This window comes from Camarhynchus parvulus, chromosome 6, assembly GCF_901933205.1.
Source record: "Camarhynchus parvulus chromosome 6, STF_HiC, whole genome shotgun sequence".
NCBI classification, from domain to species: Eukaryota; Metazoa; Chordata; class Aves; order Passeriformes; family Thraupidae; genus Camarhynchus; species Camarhynchus parvulus.
The window spans coordinates 30,664,037-30,682,169 of NC_044576.1; the positions used below are offsets into that span (position 1 = coordinate 30,664,037).

Sequence of the window (18,133 nt, forward strand, 5' to 3'; positions counted from 1 at the left end):
GGATAAAGGAGTCACAAAGCCATCACTGGCACCCATCCTCACACCAGGCAGCAGGAGGTTCTTCTCATGGACCCAGCTGGAAGCCTGGAGCACCAGAGTACTCACACCCTCATCACCTGGATGAGGCTCAACTTGGCCACCAGGTTTGCTTATGTAAAATGTCACCGGGCTACAGCTTTGTTCCACAAAATTAGATTTAAAAAGGCATCTTTCTAAAACCAGAGGTTAAGAGTGGAAAGAAGCTTCATAAGGAAGAAAATGTTAAGGGTTGCTATCAAAATATTAATCTTGGTAACCAGATTTGCAGCTGACAGACCCTTCCTGATATCAGAAACAGCTCCTGCACACAAGATGTGGCCACGGAAAGAGAGTGAAATTGCACAAACACAAGGCTACAATTCAAAAAAGAAAAGTGGACTGCTTCTGCCCCATTCATCCCACCATCATGCATGTTAATATTTACTTTCAGCAAATACAAGTACCTGGCACATTCCTCTAGGAAAATAAATCCAGCGACCACTTGGGACACAAACAGAAAAGCAGTATTAAGGAAAACTATGGAGCTGTAAATAAATCAGTGAGTGAATACTGAATGGAGTCCTGAGAGAGAGATGCTGCCATGCCCAGCCTGCAGAGGGGAACTCACCTGCTGCTGCTGGACCAGTCAGCAGGAGAACCAGGGCTGGAAGGGCTGGAATCTGATCTGCTTTTTTTTTTTGCCCCTTCCTTGTCATTTTCATTATTTCACTGCAGTTTGAAAATGATGCTTCATGAAATGAACCAGCTCAGCACCAAGAAATGTGCAAAATGTGCAAATCTCCAGTGTGGCAGTTCCTCTGCCCCCAACTCTACTTTCCTGAATTCCATTTTTCTGCTATTTCTGGCTTCCATTTTTTCATCTCTCACCACAAACCACTCAATACTCTCTGACCACTTCCTCCATATTTCCAAAATCTACTGACTATTCTCCAGTCATTCTACCAAGATCTTTATTCAAGTCTTGATTCTCATATTCTTTATTAATTAACATTCCCTTTTCTTCTGCACCTGTCTTTGCCATTACAGCCATTGTTTTCAAGGGACAGAAGTGAAGCTACAAAATTTAGATACCTTAGGTATCAGAAATGGTCCAGAATTCTGGGTTCTGGGGTTTTGTTTTTCGGTTTTGGGTTGTTTTGGGTTTTTTTTTTTCCATCATACTATACAATACTATCATTGTACTAGACACTGTCTGGATCTCTTCCAGAGTTTCACTTTTTCACACCCACCATTCAGCAGCCTTAGCCTGGTTCAAGCCCATAAATATAAACCTGCAATAAACTGAAATACTCCAGTGATGCGTTTTAAGCACAGAGCTTAAATAGCAATAAGGTATCGAAAAAAGCAGATTAAAGGCTCTGCCAGTTTCCCTTTTAACACCACTCCACACAGCAGAACTGTGTGATGGGCCAGAGATACTGGAGGTAACCAAAGTGCATTAATGATGAGAAATCCAGAGGAATTGCTCCATGTCTGGGAGAAGACAAATGGACTGCACTCCCAGGGAATATTCTCCTGATTGATTAACTGGAGCAGTACAAGGAGTTACAGCAGCTCAAGGGCTATAAAAATCTGCTCCAGAAAAGATGAAGCCAACCCAGCCTGGCCTGCGGTTGGGGGAGATTTTCTGGTTTGAAATGGCCTCTCACCTTTCCTGCAATAAGAAAGAATTAACCTTTGATCTCCTCCCTTGAGCATTTTTTTTGCACTGCCTTAGAGCACACTATAAAAGACTGAGGAAAATCCTACCTATTCCAAGGTCAGTAGACATGGTCAGCTTTAATCTACATTTAAGTGGCAGCTTTCTATATGCTTTTTTTTATTTTTTCCAGCTTGCCACGTGCAGCTCTGCTCTCCAACCCCTCACCATGCAGGTTCACCTGACACAGGTGAATTGAACATTGTGGGGGCCCACTCAGTGTGCTGACACCCTGTTTTAGGTGATGACACCGCTCTAGGGAGATACTTAATTCCTTAATTAAAGAAAGAAAGGAGAAAGTCAGCTTGAGTTGGGCAGAGCACTGCAAGAACCACTATGGTAGATGTTAACCTCCACAGGAAGGCAGAGCTCCACCAGAAAATATTCCTTGTGTGCTTCCTTTGTGCTTTTAGCAGGCCAGAAGTGAGAACAGCACCAGCCTCAGACAGACCTTTAGCTCCAAATCTGCACTGGAGGAGGAGAAAAGCCCACAGCACCCAAACCTCACCCATCAGTGCATGATTATATCCCTATTTTCACTACATCTTCTTCCCCTGACCAACACACTGCGGTTAATCAGCTCTCAGTTAATGCTCTACAAGCATTTCTAAGCAGCAGAGCATTTAAAACAAACAAACCCTCGCTGGAATCTTTAAATGCCATGTGGCAAAATCAGCTGCAGAGCAGTGTGTAATTGTCTGTAATTGATTATGAAGGGTGTTTTCCTCCACTGATAATTCATACCATGTCCTGGAGCCTAGATCTGTCAGTTCTGGCACTCATGCTGGGACATTTTAGCAGGCATGCAGTGATTTCCTATAACTGTCAGCCTTTTTGAAGGCTCTGCAGTAAAAGTTAATTTGAAATCATATGCATATTTGTATATTATAATTAGTAAATAATGCTGTTAGCTGCTGGTAGGAGCAGCCCATCTGAGTGACCAGATGCAGGAAAATACAAGGTTAAATGCACTACACAAAATTGAGTAATCCTAATGTTAAGTGCTGACATTTAAAACACATGCACCACCCCTCCGTGAAAAGCACTCGTTTGGAAACACTTATACACAAAATAATATCCAGTAAGTATCACTAGACAAGACAGTGGTTTCCATAAAATAATCCAAGCATAAAGAAAAGAAAAAAAATATTTAAGGTAATTTCAATTCAACAATATCTTACTGACAGTCGTGTATTTGTCTTTGCACTTCATAGTCTATTCCTCTAAAAAATTATGATTTTACTGCTCAATATTACATGAAATACTGTATTACTTTCCTTTTTCCTGATCACTTTTCTCTTTTTTTGCATTTCTGCTGCCATCATCATTTTGAATTATTGAAGTACCATTTTGAATTATTCTGCTGGGTGAGCTCAAGCTTTGCTTTAAACTGATCAGTCTTTGTTCATCACAAATACACCCATTTTATCTCTATGAAGGATTAGACTCCACAACAACAATAGGCATAAATTAATGGAGTGTATTTTAAATAAAAAGCATTAAAAAAGATCACTTCTTCCTGTTTAAGACACGTGCATGTTGAGGGGGTCCAAATTTGACAGATTGACTGTGACAGCCCTAACAAAAACCTTTAGTGATGACAAACATTTGTACTTGACTTTGAGCAAGTCACAAGAGATGGGATTGTCTTTTTGTCTGCTTCAATTGCAATTTATCTGTTAAAACAAAGGTTCTACAAAATAGATGTACATCCTATTGACGGCTACTCTGTACTCTTTTGGTTCAGTGGCCCTGTCACTTAAAGCCTGTCCTGCAAATCAGCTTGTGAGGCTCAATCCCACAAATTCTTCATCCCCTTCCTCTCAAGCTGGTACCTCCACACAGACCATGGGTAACACTTGAACTGCTTTGATGAAAAGAGGAGCTGCCTGCTGGATTTCCCTGGAAAAACCCGAAAATTGAGTACCAGAACATTGTGAGGATGAGGATTGTAGGGGATGGGAGCTGATAATTCCTGACTTCATCCTGACCCTTCCTACGAATGCAAAAAGAACTGAATTTTGGCAGGGAAAAAATGCCTGCATGTGGGGAATGATAAAATCCTGTGGTAGCTCCGGCTAAACAGAGCAGGAGGATCCAAACCAAACCATATGTTACTCAGCAAGACTCTTCTCCTGCTCAGACAAGATGGCATCAGAGCCGTGCAAACGTCTCTCTGTGAACCAGGATTATTTTCCAGCCCAGATCCTCGGGGACCCTGACCCAGCAGCAGAAGAGCTTTGAAAACAATATCAAGAATTTCCCAATCTGTGGCCTCATTTCTCTGGAATTCCAAGAAATCCCATCACCCAGCCCTGGATGCAGCCCCATTCTCACAGCTTACCTGCCACGAGCATCTCATTCCCTCCCATCCTCCCACCTCATCCCTCCCACACACAGCACAGAGGGAAACCTCCTGTGATCCACAGATAAATAAAGGTTTAGTGGCAAAACCCCACCAAGTTTAAATACAGTCCTCTGAAATACAAATAAATTGGAACAAAGTGAGCTTGGTGGCACAATAAAACGGGGTTGAATGATCCAGAAACACACACCCTTTAAATAAAACATCTGGATTATTTTTCACTTCTTCACTTGTGACAGCAGCCCTGAAATCCAAAACCAGATTTGAAAGATGCAGAAACTGAAGGGCTGCTGCAGCCTCAGCACCAAGGAGAAATGAAGGAATATTCACAAGGAAATCTTCAGGGACTGCTTGTCTCATCCTGCCTTTGCAAACTGACCAGTGAAATCATCAAACCAGAAATACAGATTGCAGACAATGCTTACAGTAGTTACATTTTCTGCCATGCAGACACAAAAGCAGAGAGACCTTCAATAAGCAACTGCTGCTAACAAAACAGGAACAATTGGGAACAGTGGGATTTTTGCTTAGGTGTTGAAATAGCATTTGCACTTTCAAATATTTTTTTTAAGTATTCCCAGTTTTAAAAGCAAAATGCCGTTGCAGCTAAAAAAAAAGTAAAAATACTGAAATAAATTGATAAGCCCCAACGTGACAAACATGCTGTAAGACAGTTTCTTTCCCCTGTGAAAACAATAGCTTTGGAGAAGGTCCATATTGCATCATTTAAGGATAAATAGCTAAACTGAGGGCAGTGGTTGGCACTGCTGTCACATGAAATGAAATAACACTCTGCTCCCTGAGGAAGCATTTCCAGCTGACACAACTGAGCTCACACCAAACCCTAGGTATTTTTTATACCATCAACTTGTCTCTGAGTCATTAGGCTTTTATATTCAGGCAGAAATCTAATAAATGTCTCCTATCTAAGCAGTTGATGTGTATCTCTCTCTCTGGCTAAGCACACAACATCTGAAAGGCCTCCTTTGTCCAGAAATCCACACAGATCTTTCTAGCCAAAGAGATGTGTGAATATTGAGCTGAGGGCTTCTCATCACTCTTTCTGACACGCTCAGAGTGAAAAGTCCCTCTTTGTCCCAGTGATACTCCAGCAAATGAGTAAAATCATAAAATCAAAAAAAAAAAGGAAATAAAGGAAAAAAACCAACCCAAAGTGGCAAAGAAAGTCAGAAAAAAATAAGAATTAACATTTTTTGCTCATAAGACAAACCAAATATCTTTCAGATTGAAAAATGTTCAGGTGCCCAACCTCAAGATTCTGTAAAATACTGAGTTCAGAGGAAGGTAGCTAAAGCATTCCATTGGTATTTTTAACCAAGGAAATTCAGAAACCATGGAACAAGAGTCCAGAAAAATGTAATGCTGTTCAGAATCTCCCACTCTGTGTGCCCATGCAGCTCATTTCAAACACTTACCCACGCTGAAGAACCCTTTTTAAGGTACATGTATTAATCTGACAGTGACAATATTCTGGACAGGCTGCAAAAAAAAATCTGCAGAAATCCTGCACCACTTCCTCATGGTGCAGATGGACACAAAGTGAACCCTCACATCCCAATTCCCTGGGCAGAGCCTGGATCCAACCCCCCCAGAAAGAGTTTTTTTGGCTGCTGGATGAGGTGACCCACAGCCTCAGATTCCAACATCCCCCATCCTGCAGGGCTGAAACCTGGGGGTGCAGAGATCTGGCCTCAAGACCTATGGCAAGAAAATCAAAACATTTCAAACTCCAGCTCCTCAAATCACCACAAATCCTTCAGGAGAGGACAGTGTGTGGGAATGGAGGCTGTTTTGGCAAGTGATGGCCTGAAATAAAGCCAAAGTCCTGTTACTTGTTCAGCTGGTTTGTTGCTCGTGGCATCAGCCTCTCCAGAATTGCTCACTGCCAGCCACAAACAATTGTAAAATGTATTTCATGTGATGCTGTTGTGTGCATTTTAAATCTGGCACTTGCTTTTGTTTCTTGCTCAAAAGCATCATTATCTTAATCAAGCTGTCCAAGATCTGATGCAGTATGTCCCCTATTTTTACTTTATTACAGTCTTTTTTCTATTTTTGGGGTGTTTTCTGGATGCCTAGCTATGAAAGTCCCTCCCTTCAGTCTTCAAAAGTCTTCCTGAGAAATATCTCTCTGTATCTGGTACCTAGTTACCACAATAATAATCACCTTAGAAACATCTTAAATATACAATTAAATAGGATTCTATTCCAAAGCCCATGAAGGCAGTAACATTTTTTCCATTGACAAGCTGTGGGATCAGGCCCCAAAACACTTGAAATACCTTTTTTTTTCCCATCTCCAGACTGCTAATACAGAACATATTTCAGTTTTTACATTTCTCCCTTCCCTAACAGCCCTGCCCTGATTTCCTTGCGACACCCATCGCTGTGCTAAGACCTCCTCTCCATCCCACCCGCAATCCGCTATAATTTATTAACCCCCTTCTTCACTTCCCTTTCCTCAGCAGGAGGGATGTGCTGGCTTAGTTGTTGGGGTAAGAAAAAAGGTTTTTGAAACTCTTTATCTACTTTCTGTTACCTGTCTGCGCACGGGGATTCTCTTTGTCAGCTTGTGCACGGCGGGCTGGCTGCTGAAATCCGGTTTCTTGGTGGTGTTCTTCATGCGGCACATGATCACTGTCAGCACCATGCAGGCTATCAGGAACACCCCTATGCAGTAAATTGCTATTTCCAGGTAGTCTGGGGAGGTTGGGTATTCCTTTTCTTTCTCAGGAGCTGGATGGGAAGGTTTTGGGAGGGAACAATCAGGCCACAGGGTTAGCGAATAGGGCAGCGTTCGGCACAGCACTTGGAGCAAGTAATGGTAAAATATAAAATATAACCAATTCTTGTGTGATATTCACAGCACTGGATGTTTAGGCCATCTTGTAATCTGAGAGTAATTCCTTTTTCCAGATTACTGCTTTGATTTTTCAGTTTGCACTGAGTGTGAGCTTGTGCATCCATGTATGCATACACAAACACACACACACGTGTCTGCCTAGGTAGTTACATACGTATACATTGAAATATTGCATGATTAAGGATAATTTTAGAGGGAAGAAAAAACTGTTCAAACCAGGCTCAGGTTCATTTTGTTTCTTGAGTCAAAATGTAAAAAGTACTGCAATTCTTGTGAACCACACAAAAGCACATCCAAAGATAAAACTGTGAATTAGCGAGCCTGAATGAAAAGTGTCTAAATTTGAAAATAAATGTTTGGGCTTGAGCCTGCTTGAGCCTGCCTGTTTATTCAAAATTTGCAGTAGGATCTCAAAATACAGAGGGAAGGGGGGATGAATCAGTCCCCCATGATGTCTCTAAACTCAGCTTAGGGGTTTCAAAAGGGTTTCAAGGAGCTGGCTGTCCAGCTGCTCAACCAGCTGTGCTTCATGCTGGGTGCCCAACTCCCCTGAGGTCCTCTGAGGAGCCCAGTGCTGGATTAAAAAGCGTAATTGAAGTGAAAAACGAATTGGCAGCGACACGTTAATTAACGAGCCCTCTTCTGCGAGGACTGCGGTCTTTCAAGTAACCTCATCAGTGGTTACTGGCCTATGAGATTAGATTTGGAAGGGAGTGGTTCTCCAGAGCTGTTACTCTGATTGAAACCATTTTGAAGCTATCTTCAAGACAGTTATATGTGCAAACAGTGTCCCTAATCCCTTATCTGGGATTCAACCCCCGGATAAACAGCATTCCACAGCCATCAGCGGTCACTCCGCAAGCAATGCACGTTTCATGCTGAAATTTTCTCGTGCCTTTCCAGGCTTAGAAAAATACTTTGTTCAAGAAAATTGGTTAAAAAAAAATAAAAATGCTGTTCAAGCACTTGCAAAATGCAAACACTGCCAGCAGAAGCAAGGTCTACACAAGCACTGCTCTGCCTGCTTGGTGACACCTCACAGGCTTCGGGGTTCAGTTCAGAGTGAGGCGGAATAAAGCTGCCTTGTTCAATATATTTCAGTAAAAGGTAAGAAATTATCTGCAGACAGTGGGAATGTTTAACTCCCACACTGTGAGGCTCAGCAACACGCACATGCAGGTTTTGTACCTCTTACTGAGGATTAACAATTAATAAATGTTAAGCACAAGATGACCCAGCAAACCTCAGGTGGTTCACGTTTTTTTCCAAAGGAACTCCTGAGGCAGCTGCCAACAGTTATAAATGAGAAAATTTGACTAATATCAAAACCAACTACGGTTACATCTTCTAACAGCTGATAATAATTTTCAGGCAATAAAGCACATTGATGTTTGTTTCTTCTAAGGACAGAAACATCATCAACCCCCGAACAGCAAGACATGCTTTGCAGTGAAAGCAAATGACTACTTGTTTCCTTAGAGCATGCAATGTTTAAAGATGCACGGAGCCGATTCCCAAGATATGGAAGGCACTGCTTCTGTACATGATCCTCTAGCATTGAAATTGGAATTTCCATGAGAGATTTGCATGATAGGTAAAAGTGAATTGAAGTACCCTGAACAGCTCAGGCATTTTAATGAGCCAGTACATAACTATGGCCAAATTAGTTCCAAACTTTGTGACGAACTGAATTTCATCCTCTTGACAAAGTTTACAATGATTTACAGGTAGATTTTCAGTTGTCTCATTGAACTGCTAAGGAAATGCAGCTCCTTAGCATTTCTGATGATGTAAAAACATTTCAATTTAAGTGCAATAGCCACACACCCCACACCATTTTTTGTTGTTGTTGCTGTTTGATTTTTGGAATTGCAAACATATGACAGAACAACTCACTGGCTTGAGACAACTGGCTTAAAAAACCAAAATCATTGTAAAAGTCCTTTTTTTTTTGAGACAGAAGCCGTGCTAATTCTGCAGCAATGAACAAGGGGAGGGGGGGAAAAAAAAGAGGAAAAACCACAGAAAGAGAGCAGTGTATACCTGGCAGAACTGTCAACCATGCAGTGTGAAAGGATATCCCAATAGAATTACCCGCCAAGCATGTATACTCCCCAGCATCCTCAAAAGTTACATTCCGTATATAGAGAACCTCAATCTCTTTGTCCGTGGTGTTAACACCGGCAGCCTAAAAAAAAACAAGAGGGAAGCAAGAGAAAAAGCTAGACACTGAGAGAATTTTTGTGGATAGGGAGGTGGAGCCACAGGGCTTTGCACTTGGTAAAGGCAGAGGTGGAGAGATGCAAAGCTCCTTCCCCATCCACAATCCCTCATCCAAAAGGCGTTTACCAACAGGTCCCAGCTCACCTCAGAAAGTAATCAACACCCTTCACCAGACCTAAACTCACCACCTAAACATGCATGCAATCAAAAGACATGGAAAAATTCACCCACAAATCTTTTTTTTTCCTTCTTCTTTTATGACAAGAGAAAGTTGAAAGAAAAACAAAGAGAAAACAAAGCAGGACAGAATGTGGGATCCTTCATGTGTAAAGACCTGTTTCAGAGGAAAGAATTTACCACAAAAGCATACTCTAAAATGGTAAAAAAGGGGTGAATTCTGCTCCAAAAGACAACCTAGTAGCTGTCTTAGATTGTATGATCCTTGCATCACCCAGTGCACTACATTTTTGAGTAGTAACTACTACTGTACATTGTGAAGAGTTGCCAAATCTTGTTTAAATCTCAAATCTGGAAATATTCGATGGTTTGTCTAGAAGCACAGTGCAAAGTATCCCATCTCTTGCTCAAAAATCAGAGATCTTGTTCAGTTGTGGCTCTCACAGGTAGGACAGAAAATACTTCAAAGGTTTGAGAACCAGGAGATGAAAATAAAACATATTTTTCTACAGATTAAAGATCGAGGGGAGCAAAAACTCTGCACGTTTTGTGGGTTTTTTGTGGTCATCTTCCAGACTTGTTGCTTGACATTGTGCACCAATCCAAGTATCAGTGATTATCCAAACTCATACAAATGGAGTAGATCTTAGGAACTTCCCAGCTTCCCCAAGATGGGCACATCAGGGCATCAGCATCAAGATCTCAGTGATGGAGGATTAGAGAAATTAATGTTTGCTACCTTTGATCTCTGCTATTCAAAAATGTTACTTTGAAATACACAATCAGGAAATAAATACCTTTTTACTGGACAATTTGGAGGTAAATTTAGTTGTGGGTTGCAGTCACAGGGTTGCCTGTCTTTATTGTTACTGCTGAGTAAAATCCAGTTAGTAATGGGTGAGTAAGACCTGGAAAAATCCTCCCACCTGCACAGTCACAGTGACTAAACTGACCTGACTTGTGCTCCAGGGGGTTTTTATGTGAACAGGTCACACATATGCACACCTATGTGTATATATAAATACACACTGCTAGGCTGTAATTACATTATTCAAGGAGTACCCTCTGTGTGAACTGCAGAGTATGCAGAATTAGCAACAAAACTGTCCAACACACACAGAGACACAAAGACACCAAAGAGAGAATAAAGATCAGCAAACAGAAACCAAAGCAGTGCTTCTGGTACAGAGAATATTGTGGGAATTTTTCCATGGCTGCTGGTGTAACACCAGCTGCATCACCAAAGGAGGATTACACATATACCACCAAGGCCAGAGAGTATCCTACAAGCTGCCTGCAGTCTCCCAAAGCACCATTTTTTCCAGCTTGCTTTAAAAAACGTTGTTACCTTGTACACTTGGCAGAACAGAGAGCCAGGCAGACTGGTTGGCCTCCCCTATATAATTGGAGACCTTACAAATATATTCTCCAGCGTCCGCCTCTGTCACATTGTACAGTGTCAGCACTTCAGCATTGGAACTATTTATCCCCGAGTGCTAGAACAGACCAATAACACAGGAGAACAAGGTCACTGCTGCCCAGAATGGACACCAATCTGTCTATGGTCCCACCACCAACACGTCACCAGAATATTCCACATCGGCCTCTAAACATTGAAGGGTTTGGGGGTTTTGTTATTGTTGGGGTTTTTTTTTTCTTTTGGTTGTTGCTGTTTGGTTTTCGTACATCCGCAGCATCACACGAGGAGTTAGAGAACAGCAGCATGAGGGAAAAAGGAATCCACCTGGGCAGGTACTGCATGGGACAAGCAGGTACAGAGCTGGCCTGTCAGAGTTTTGGCAATGCCACCCAGCTTGGAAAGCTTCATTTTCCCTGGTCAGGCTTGCTCCAAACTGGTAGGAATGACAGTACCAATACACTGCTCCAAACCAGACATCTCTGCAGGCTCAGCATCCAGACAGCCCAGTCCTCCAGCAAGCTTTTGGCAGCAGCTGCCATGTTTCTTTGAAATCAAGAGGCTGAAGAAACATGAAAGAAATGGAGTAGACTGTCCCAGGTATATTTTGGATGCTTTCTACCCATACAAACATGTTGATGATGTTTTTTAGAAGGATTTTCATTTTTTTTCTGAACAAGTCATGCCTGAAACATTCAGATACGAAGGACTTTTCATGGAAGTAATAAGGAGCAAAACAGTGTCTATAAGCTGCACAGTTAGCATTCAGACAAGCAAATGTTTATCTAACTCATCATTTCACTTCTAACATAAACATCTCCACTTTCAAAAGAAGCTCAGAACTTGAAATCCTTGGATTTACACCACGCTCTAAAGAAGGCACCACCGCTGCCGGCACCTGCAAAGCCTCACCTTTAAAACCTGGAGATAGGGCAGCCCATCTGGCCCGTATTTACTGCCGTTCTTCTCCACGTGCTTTATCCACTGGATGTGGGGCTGGGCATCGCTGTAGACCTTGCAGACAAACTCCACATCCCCCCCGACCACGGCGGAGGCGTTGGCGGGAAGCCCCGCCTGCAGGATGGGCCGGTGCGGGGAGCGCTCTGCTCCAGCAGGGAACGGTGGAGAAGGAGAGAGAGGGAGGGAGAGAGAGAGAAATAAAGACGCATAAATAAGCAGGGCTGCCAAGAAAACTGTAAGTGAACCCCGGCCAAAAAGCCCTGTAAGCCTGTTGGCTGACTCCTCCGAAATAACACCGCAGCCAAAGCGTGTAACAAAACCTGCAGTTCAAAGGAGATGGCTTGAGTGCTACACTTGTAATTTAAAGAATAGCTATTTGTGGGGAGGGGGGGAAATAACCCTGCTTAAACACTTTGCTCGTTTTCCATGGTTTAACTCAGCCCTAATTAGGTAAAATACCTCTTTTTGGGTTTTTTTAAGCTACAATAATTAAGTTACCTCTTGAGTTCTAAAACGCCTTGACTCAGCTAGACCTCCACACATTAAGAAGAAATACTGTTGATTAATTTTGATTAATTAATTGATTGTTTTTGATTAAGAAGAAATAGTATTGACACACATTTAGAAGAAATATTATTGATTAATTTTGGATAATTATTGATTTAAAACATGTTAAAATAAACTAAAAGGAATTTGTCAAAAGTAGCAGCAGAAGCCTCAGCGTGAAAAATGCGTAAATGCAGCTCAACATCCTAAAATGCTCCAATCAGTGCCACCACCACCACCACTGCTCTCTGCTTCACCCAGACACAGCAGCAGAAACACTGCTTCCTTCTTACTCTCACCAAAACACAGGCAAATACAGAGTTCTCTGGAAAACTGAGGTGTATTTAATGTGAGCCAATTCAGCTTCTAATCTATGCCCATGCATAAGCATTTTCTCACACATTTTCAGTCAACCTCTCCTGGGGAGCAGCTGAGGGAATTGGGGTTCTTTAGCTTGGAGAAAAGGAGGTTCAGGAGGGACCTTCTCGCTATCTACAACTCCCTGACAGGAGGTTTTAGCCAGGTGGGAGTCAGGCTCTTCTCACAGGTGACAGGTGACAAGTGACAGGATGAGAGGAAATGGCCTCAGGTTGTGCCAGGGGAGGTTTGGATTGGCTATCAGGGAAAATTTTCTCACCAAAAGGGTTGCCCAGCTTTGGAACTGCCCAGGGAGGGAATCTAAAAATCATGTGTGTAGATGTGACACCTGGGGACGTGGTTTAGTGGTGGCCTTGGCAGTGCTGGGTCAATGGTTGGACTCAATGATTTCAGAGGGCTTTTCCAACCTAAACAATTCTGTGAATCAGAAGTGAAATGCTCACTGGCAATCCTCAGCCTCAGCTCCCCATTCTCCCCTGCTCCAGGAATTCTTTCAAAGATGAGTAAAAAACAGCAGACCTAAATATTTATTTTTAGAGGCTATATACTGTAAAAGCTCTGACATTACAAGCCAAATCAGCTGAATTTCAAACCAAGCGTTCCTTCTTAAACATACTTGTCTCCAATAAATTGTTTCACAAGCAAACATTGTGAGTATAATAGCAAATAATGATGCCATTGAACAATGGGATCTTTTATACAGTCCAATATATTTGGCATGCAGCAAACATCTACTGGGAATTTATTCACTGAGGCTATGCTGGCAGCACACTACAAAGCAGCAGTCTTATTTTACTTGTGGCAAAAGTGCATTTGCAATACAGTTACTAAATTATTCCATGGCTATGTGTGTCATTTTTGGAGATCTAGGAACAGTTTCATATTTTTTAATTTGTAAATTGCAGTAGAACATATAAATTATTATTTTACGGTTCTGGAGAGAACTTTTAGTTTCTCACCTTATACTAAATAAGCTCTAATTCCATCTCCCTCATTCCTTCATTTGGGTACAAAACCAGCAAGCAAAAATCTCTCTTTAATAGAAACCTTACACCATCTTCCAAAACTTATTACAGCTGCCTTCGGTATAAAATGAAACCTTAGAGAATGTTATTTAAAATGTTTTTTAGAAGTCAGTAGGCCTCATGTTTCATTTCTCCACATCAGGGTTTGATTTCCTTTGTGACCTTATTCTCTGCCCTTTAACAAACCAGAGAATGAGGCCTGAAACATCTTGGAAAAGTTCCTACTATGCCAGCATCCACACAGAGATGTGTTTAGTTTATCCTGATAGCCATCAATGATTTAATCTTTTATTGATGACTGTCAAGCATTTCCTCTACCAAAAAAGAGGAGGCAAAGCAAAGGACTAAAAGCAGAGTTCTCACACTCTTGGCCCCTAATTTAATTTAAAAAAAAATTAAAGTGTGTGCATATGGATGAGTATGTATGTTTGTGAAATTTCTTCTCTAAAGGCAAATGTGTTACAAATAAACTTTTGTTGCCCTCCCCCACATGGATCAGTGTTCACCAACTCCTCCACTTCAGCAGAGGGGAGTGCTCCTGCGCCCACACAGGCAAACAGCACAGGAGAACAAAACCATCACCATGCAAATCCAGCAGGGCTTCATGGCAAACCTGGGCTCCAAAGAGCCCACAAAATACACTCAGGATTGGGGAAAACAGCTACAAAGAAACTTACACTAATTACCAATGACCAAGCTTAATTTTGTTCAGCACCATTTCCTGGAAATACTCATTTCAGGATGTTATCCAAAACATGCAGAAGTTATCCTGCTTCTCTGCAAACCCACACACATCTAAGGACTCTGTTAAGCACAGGTACTGTCAAAGCCATATTCATAAATCTCACATCACTATTCAGCATTTAAAATACAAGCTGCACATTTGTAAGCAGATATCATCACTCAAACAGCTAGCTGCACTAATATTAGATGGAAACAGTGTGTTCCCTTTTACTGAGCACCAGCAAATGAGTCAAAGTAGCCTTTAAAAAAATCTTTGATGCTGCTGAAAGTGATATTATCATTACTGAATAATTATAATCAGGATCATCACTAAAACACTGTGACCATATACATCTCTAGTTATTTAAACAATATTTTCATACCAAACAAGCTGGCAACAAATCTCATAGCTCTGGAGTCCGATTTCACTATTCCTCTTGTTCATTAATATTGAAGAAACACCTTGAGAAATAAATATATGCTGCCTGAACACTGACATTTTAGTGTTACAATCTCACTGATGACACAATTTGTTATAAAATCAAGTCAAAAACATATGCTATAATACAGAAAATCACGTCCAACATGCTTCATTCTGGTTCCCACCATAAGAGACAGACACCAGCTTGCAGTTTAGATACAAAACCAACATCCTCCCCATCTGAAGAATTAGTTATCTACAAAACATAGAGTCAAAATGATGGCTCACATGAGATATATCAGATTCAAGGCCACAAGCACCTAAATTTTACACCACCATAAAAGTGCTCAGGGCTTGAGCATTTCTGCTCACTTATCTGTAGGCAAACAGAGTCGCTATCTGAAGGGATGACTGACAAAGAGACCTTGCCCAAAAGGCTTAGAGGAAACTGTCATTTAGCTTGTTAATGTTAAAACTTCAAAATACCTCCCTCCAAGAGATAAAACTACAAAGAATGCAGGAAAGCTGGAAAATTCCAAGTTCCAAAAAAAAAAAACTGGCACAATGGAAGGAGCTCCCCAGGAAGTTCCAAGCACTGCAGGACTCCTAGAGATGGTGGGAGCCTGTCCTGTTACTGGAAATGATTGTTGGAGACTACACACTTCACAAGGAATCCTGAGAACTGGCTCCTTAAGGAATTTAAGCCCCTGAAGAGAGGATTCCTAAAAAAGGGACTCAACTCTTCCCCATCTTGGCTTTATTTGCATTTATTTTTTTTGCTGGGCAGGGTAAAGGAAGGGAGAAGAGAGGAGGAGAAGAGAGGAGAGGAGAAGAGAAGAGAAGAGAAGAGAGGAGAAGAGCAGAGAAGAGTGGACAAGAGCGGACAAGAGAGGGGAAGAGAGAAGAGAAGAGAAGAGAGAGAAAAAAAGATAAAAGAGAAAAGCTAAAAGATAAAAAAGAGAAGAGAAGGGAAGAGAAGAGGAGGGAAGTGATGCAACCATAGGAGGTGAAGATGCTGGGGTGTGGAGGTGGGTGACAGGGGTCAAAGCCCAACTCTCAGAGCCAAGGGAGGCCAGCAGACACGAGCCCATCCATCCCTGGAGCAGGATGGAGCAGCCATGGAAAGGGAGGCTGCTGGCCAAGCACGCGGCACAGGGGAGATGCAGGGCAGGAATTGCTGCTGTCAGAGGCCACTGGAGAGGGACTGTGGCTGAGAGAGTGGCACTGCTGCCACCAGAGAGCCTTGGCAGGGACAGCAGACAATAACCCCGGAAGGGGGGAGCTCCAGGACTTGGCCAGGCCAAGTCTCCTTAGCAACCTGGCTGTGCCAGGGGCTGAGAAGAGCTCTGGGAATCGTCTCTCCAAGGCTCCTCGTCACCCCAGCACAGACAGTTCAGGACCTTTCACGGGAGCTAAAAGCCAGAGCCAAAGCCCATTGAAGTCAGGGGGAAAACTCACAGGGAACTCAATGGGCTTTGCATAAGGCATCCGATTCATTGAAAACAAGAAAATGAAAACTACTCTCATTTTCTGCTTTTCAATGTGCTTGTTTCCTCTCCTTGCAAATGCGTGATTCAAGTGTGGGCTGGAAAAATAAAAGCTTAATAGCAAATGCAAGACCAAGCATGAGTTCTGGGGACAATGGAGAGATCCTCAATTAAGGGTGGAAGTGAGGGAGAAAAAAATTACCTAATTTTTAGCTAGACACATTTATCAGAGCCTCCAATCACAGTTTTGAAATGTTACTGACTTCTAAGGACTCATCTTGATGGCTGCCACTGAGCAGCTACAGGGGGATCCCTCAGATGATGCCTCTGAGCACCAGTTCTGGATCAACAGCCCCTGGTAGAGGTTCTGTGCATTCAGTCATCACTGAATGAGAAATGAAGTAGTTCCAGCTGTCACTGAAAACACAGACCTGCCATACCCTCTTCTTGCCCTGGTCAGCACAGCACCCTCAGCTCCAGTTGCTTATTTTGCCTGACTCCAAGCCTGGGAAATATTCAGCAGCAGCCTGGACCCTGTCTGTAGAAAACACAATCCACTCCCAGGCACCTTCCCTCAGAAGCTGCAACATCTGTTGCTTTGGAAGATGCTAATTATGCTGTAAATTACGGGTCTCAGAAGCATCCTCCAGCATTTTAGGCCAGACTGTAATCACAGCCTCTTGCATTGGCTTTGGCTTCACATTGTAAACTTGCAAGATTGAGTTGCAAGCCTTAAAAAAAATTAACCACAGCCTTTTCATTGCAGGCTTGGACTGAACCATTCCTCCCCCTGTGTTTCATCTTCACCAACGAGCAGCACTTTCCCACCACTTCCACTGAAGTGCCACCCATCTCTGGGACATCTCTGGGACACCCAGAGCTCTCTCCAGCAGTGCCACCCATCTCTGGGACACCCAGAGCCCTCTCCAGCAGTGCCACCCATCTCTGGGACACCCAGAGCCCTCTCCAGCAGTGCCACCCATCTCTGGGACACCCAGAGTAAACCATCTCTGGGACACCCAGCCCTCTCCAGCAGTGCCACCCATCTCTGGGACACCCATCTCTGGGACACCCAGAGCCTCTCCAGCAGTGCCACCCATCTCTGGGACACCCAGAGTCTCTGGGACACCCAGACGCCACCCATCTCTGGGACACCCAGAGCTCTCTCCAGCAGTGCCACCCTCTCTGGGACACCCAGAGCCCTCTCCAGCAGTGCCACCCCTCTCTGGGCCTCCATGCCAAGGTAGAGCCCACAGCAAGTTAGGGATGATGCTGTCCTCCTAAACTGCAAAATCACAAGATGCTTGAAGGCTGGAAGGATTAACATCACTGTCACAAACAGTAAGAGATAAAGACCATCCCTGGCAAGAACACTTGATTAAGAACAGGAGCTTCTCATGCAGATTTGCAGAACAGCTCATGGATCAGACAGCACTACCAGTACTGATGATATCACACCTTACAAATTTTGGCATCTTTTAACACTGGTTAATAAATAAATAAGCCAATAAATGGCTCATGCCACTCCATGTCCCAGTACAGCAGGAGTGTCCATGTGCAGCATTTCCTATGGCCCAACACTACTTGAAGAAATCATTTTGGTGGCCAAAGCTCAAAGGGGCATTGCTGCAGCTGGAGCTCCAGTGAGCCTGGCACAGTGACCTGGGGCCAGCCTCCATCACCATTATCTAAACTCCCTTTGTCCTTTAATTTAGAAGCCCTTTACACAAATTTGAGGCACTTCTTGCTGCTGCTCTGTCTCTCACCCAGCTCTGCTCTGGTTTTTGGG

The 18,133-nt window shown here is 42.9% G+C and overlaps 1 protein-coding gene across 11 annotated transcripts in view; it reads right to left on the bottom strand.

Annotated features, from left to right (window-relative positions):
* The window catches only part of FGFR2 (fibroblast growth factor receptor 2), a 79,939-nt gene that overhangs the window by 18,013 nt on the left and 43,793 nt on the right, over positions 1–18,133 (bottom strand). For 5 of the 11 annotated variants that reach the window (XM_030950990.1, XM_030950995.1, XM_030950988.1 and 2 more), the window contains 3 exons: positions 11,717–11,907; positions 10,736–10,883; positions 6,658–6,860 (listed from right to left, as the gene is read on the bottom strand). In XM_030950990.1, coding sequence (XP_030806850.1) covers positions 6,658–6,860; positions 10,736–10,883; positions 11,717–11,907 — 542 coding nt within the window. Of the gene's footprint in view, positions 1–6,657; positions 6,861–9,030; positions 9,176–10,735; positions 10,884–11,716; positions 11,908–18,133 lie in introns of all 11 variants that reach the window. The other 6 variants (XM_030950992.1, XM_030950996.1, XM_030950993.1 and 3 more) reach the window with 4 other exon arrangements.